The following is a 4,438-nucleotide window of genomic DNA, read 5'->3' on the forward strand; positions in this document are numbered from 1 at the left end:
GGCTGCTATATCAGGGTCCCTTCAGCAGAATCTTGCTGACATGTGCAATAGTATCGGGTTTCGTGGCTGATGATGGGATGGATCCCCTGGTGGGGCAGTCTCTGGATAGTCCAACCTTTCATCTTAGCTCTAAATTTTGTCCCTGTATCTATATCCTTTCATGGGTATTTTGTAAAACACCCATTCTTAACAGCTGTAACCAGAAAAGCATGCAAGGGAGGGTGCTGCTCTGCAGATGAGCTGCCTTCAACAATGGTCAGCTGACCTGAGCACAGGCCACAGTTATAGGGGGGACCTTCTACTCTCTTCCCTGCCCTGATTTAGGGTTTTGAAGTAGGTCTCAGATCATATCACAAAACTCTTGTTTGAGAAATGGAAGTGTCCTGACATAAGTGTTTCCCTCCAACACCTGCAATACATCCATCAGTGCATTAGCAGATGGACAGCAGTGGCAAACCTAAAAATGACCCTGACACACAATTCCCTCCAATGAACTTTATTAGAACGAGGAAGCCTCAAGGCCACGATCAGAGCCAGAGTTGGGAGGGAGAACATGAGACAGAAATAACACACTCACACTCACTGTATGAGTCCATATCGAGACACACTCACACTCACTGTATGAGTTCATATCACAACACATTCACACTCACTGTATGAGTTCATATCGAGACACACTCACACTGTATGAGTCCATATCACAACACACTCACACTCACTGTATGAGTACATATCACAACACACTCACACTCACACTCACTGTATGAGTCCATATCTCGACAGGATATGAGGAGGCTGAGAGGGAAGGGAGGTTTCTCTGTAAAACCTGGAGAGGAGCTTCACTAAGAGCAAGAATGAGTGAGTGCTCGGGAGGAAGAGAGAGAGATGAAAGGCAGGGCAGGCCGAGCATCCTCTTCAGACAACAGCCTTCACAATGACCTCAGCAGCCCTCCTGAGGATCTGAGCCCAACCCCCAGAGCGCAGGGCAAGTCTGACTTTATAGCCTTTCAGTCATGGAAGTGAGCATCCTGTCGTATGAGTTAGTTCACCATAGCACGAGTGACAGGGGACAAAGCAGCCAGGTCTTGGTTAGGTCCATAAATTGGGGGACACAGAACAGCTTAACTGTGTCTCAGAGAGCGGCAGAGGTGTGGCTTCATCTTCTCAGAGTGGGATCTGGTCTGAAGGGCAAGCCCGTGGGACTTACTACATTCTCTCTCTCTCTCTCTCTCTCTCTCTCTCTCTCTCTCTCTCTNTCTCTCTCTCTCTCTCTGTATGTGTGGCGTGTGTGTGTGTGTGTGTGTGTGTGTGTGTGTGTGTGTGCTTGGGTTTGGTTTTGGGGGTTTTTGAGACAGGGTTTCTCTGTGTAGCCCTGGCTCTCCAAGATCTTGTTCTATAGACCATGCTGGCCTGCTCTGCCCCCTGAGTTCAAGACTTTGTTATTCAATCATCTATTCATTTCTTTTTATGTTTGACTTGATTTTTAAAACTGTATTTATTATCACCTGGATATAGGTGAATGATTGTGTGGTTGGTATGTATAGCATGAGTTTTTCAGAGGGCAAATTTGAACAGTTGGAATCTATCTCTTTATTCCTTTATGTGAATGATAAGGTTCTAAGGCAGGTGGTCAGGCTTACAAGCATGCTTAATAGCATATAGCTACTAATTTCAGTTAATTAATTGAAGCTTTTATAAGGCTTAAAATTCGATAAAGCATCAGTGCTCAGAAAACCATTGTGTGACCACCATAAGTGAGCCAGCAGCAGTTTCATCTTAGCACCTGAGTCCACATTCTCTCAGGGTTAAGCACACTGAACTTCCTCTTCTGCTGTCGCAGGCCCCCCCATCAGCTCCCTTACACTTCCCATCCACATCCCTGACATCACACAAAGACACAGATACATGCATCAAATAAATGCGTTCAAACTAAAAAAGAGGGCTCTACGCTCACTACCTCCCTATGCACAGTAGAAACACGAAATCTTTTCTTTATTTCAAGGTAAAAACACACTGGGTCAAGAGATGTCAGTGCATCCCCCATAAAGAAGAGTTCCAAAGCCACTGCTGCTTGTTCCCAAGGCTTTAGCTCTTAGGTTAGGCGCGAGGACAGGCAGATCACTTACAGGGAGCACGGGTGCTGACACAAAGGAGCCTGAGTGCTCCGCTGATGATTTCCTTCCAGCACCATTTTGCCTCTGCTCTATCTAGGAACTCTGCACACTGAGACCATCAGTTGCTCTCTGCAAGCTACCAGCAAGTGGGATGCTGTTGGTTTGTGAGTTGCAGGCTGAACATGCCTAACCCAAAACCCCCAGTCTGCAGTGCTCCCCAATCTGAAACCTTTTGAGCATGGACTCAATAATGTTTCTGCAAAATTCGACACCATGAAACTAACCAGTGCAGAATTATCCACAATTATAACCTTACCTTAAGCTATGTATGTAAAGTGTAGGCATATGGATGCTACCTCAATCCATGTTTATACTTGTGCCCTACCCATAAGATACATCCTGTATGCCAATATTCCAAATTGTTAGAAAGATTTTAATTCTGAAACTCCTGATCCCAAGCATTTTTGGATAGGGGATATTCATTGTGTCTCCTTTAGATTGGTGAAGAAACCGTTTAAGACAATGTCAATCTCTATCAAATGTGAAGATCCCTTTTTGATGGGCCTTGTGTGGAATCTGTGTGCTAAGAGGCAGGGCTGCATGGCATGTCCTCTCAGGACTGACTGGAATGAGCAGGGTGGACTTGAAACTGTGGGTGAAGTCAGTCACCACTGAGGGGAATCCCAGCCCCTGCATCTCCTTAGTCTCAGAGTTGCTTAGAGAGATCTGAGGAGCTGACACTTGTCATTCATCAAGGGTTTCCATGGAGACATGGACACTGTTCTCATCCATGTTGTCAGAGCAGCTGCCTCCTATTCATGAGCCTCTCTCTCCTGCCCCATCCTGCCACATCTTAGTCGGTAAGAAGTTCAGAAGAGGAGCCTCTGGCTGTACACAGCCTCTCCCTGGTGCTACAGCAGAAGCTCTTGTCTCTTCTTGCTCTACTCATCCTTGCTTTCATCTTGCTTTCCAAATCCAGAAATTCCCACAAGTCCTCCATCAAGACCCACAACTACAAGGCCCACAACTACAGGAAGACCCACGACTATTTCAACCAGATCCACACATGTACCAACATCAACCAGAGTCTCTACCTCTACTCCTCCAACACCAGCACACACACAGACTTACAAACCAGGTAAATCCCAATGTGTATCAGGGCCCAGAGTACTTCTTATAAGAGAAGGTAGGACAGACACACAGTTCTCCCAAATAACACTCAAAAGGCCTGTGATTATTTTCAGGCTCAAGCTGTATGTGTAACAACTTGAAGATGGAGGGCACCGCTCTCTTTATCAAATTCCCAGGGCATTCACTAGTAGCCAGATGTAGGTGGATTATAGACCTAGAACAGTTGATGAGGATGGTGGGAAACTGGTCCAGCTGGGTATGACTCTCTGATGAAGAAACACGGAATGACTGAGAACTACAGCCACTGTGGATCCTTTGTGTCCATTCTGGAATTGTCCCAACTAACTGAGACCATAGTTCAGTAATGCTAATGGTTAGTGTTTCCTGAGCACTGGGCAGGAGTCTACATGCTTTATGACACCATGTTCATTCTCAGACAATTGTGGTCTGTCCCTATTGTATAGTGACAGGATCTGTCAAAAAGTTGATTGTGGAGTTATGAAGGTAGAGAGTGGCTGAGACTCTGTCCCTGTTCCCTTGAGTCTGGAGCTGCTTCTTCTAACTCCAGGGCCAGGCCTCCTGCTGTGGACAGAGACACTTGGAGAGTTTGTTCTGTTTTCAAATACTGACAGGAAAAGGCTTCAGAACACCCCCTTTAAAAAGAGGCAGTGGATGCCCAGTAAGGATTGGCTTTAGCATCTTTTGATTCATTCAAGTAGCATGAAAAGTGCAAAATATATGTTGGGTATGGGTGAAAAAGCTCACATCGAATTTGAAGGTTTTAGGAAATCATTTAACCTGCTCATGCAGTTCATATTCCAAGTTGCCTACAGGAAAGAGTTCAGATTCAATACTAATGGGTAGTAACATGACTTCAGGATGGGAAAAGCCTGTCATCCTGAAGGTAAGGTTGGGTCAAACCTTCCACATGTACGAGTGAAACAATCAGTTCGAGAGGTTCTCAAAGCTTCCTAACCCCGTCCGTGTTGTGAGGTATGGCTCCATCCTGACAAGTAGCAGATGCCTCAGAGCTGTTTTTGAGAGAGGAAACTGATGGAGGGAGTGCTTTCCCTCCCCTCGCTTCGCCTGAGGACACATTCCAGCAGCAGAATCTGAAGGACAGGGGGACAGGCCGAGCTTGCAGAGGCCTCTAAGCTTTCCCTGGGATTTTAGAGCACAGGATTTGTGAGAAA

At 46.0% G+C, this 4,438-nt stretch overlaps 1 protein-coding gene across 5 annotated transcripts in view; it reads left to right on the forward strand.

Annotated features, from left to right (window-relative positions):
* LOC110332301 (hepatitis A virus cellular receptor 1 homolog) overlaps positions 1-4,438 on the forward strand; it is a 68,358-nt gene that overhangs the window by 12,847 nt on the left and 51,073 nt on the right. For 4 of the 5 annotated variants that reach the window (XM_021213449.1, XM_021213450.1, XM_021213446.2 and 1 more), the window contains exon 4: positions 3,094-3,252. The exons of the other annotated variant lie outside the window; for it this stretch is intronic. In XM_021213449.1, the coding sequence (XP_021069108.1) occupies positions 3,094-3,252 (159 nt within the window). The remainder of the gene's footprint in view (positions 1-3,093; positions 3,253-4,438) is intronic. 5 annotated transcript variants of the gene reach the window in all.

This window comes from Mus pahari, chromosome 14 (genome assembly GCF_900095145.1).
Source record: "Mus pahari chromosome 14, PAHARI_EIJ_v1.1, whole genome shotgun sequence".
Classification (NCBI taxonomy): Eukaryota; Metazoa; Chordata; class Mammalia; order Rodentia; family Muridae; genus Mus; species Mus pahari.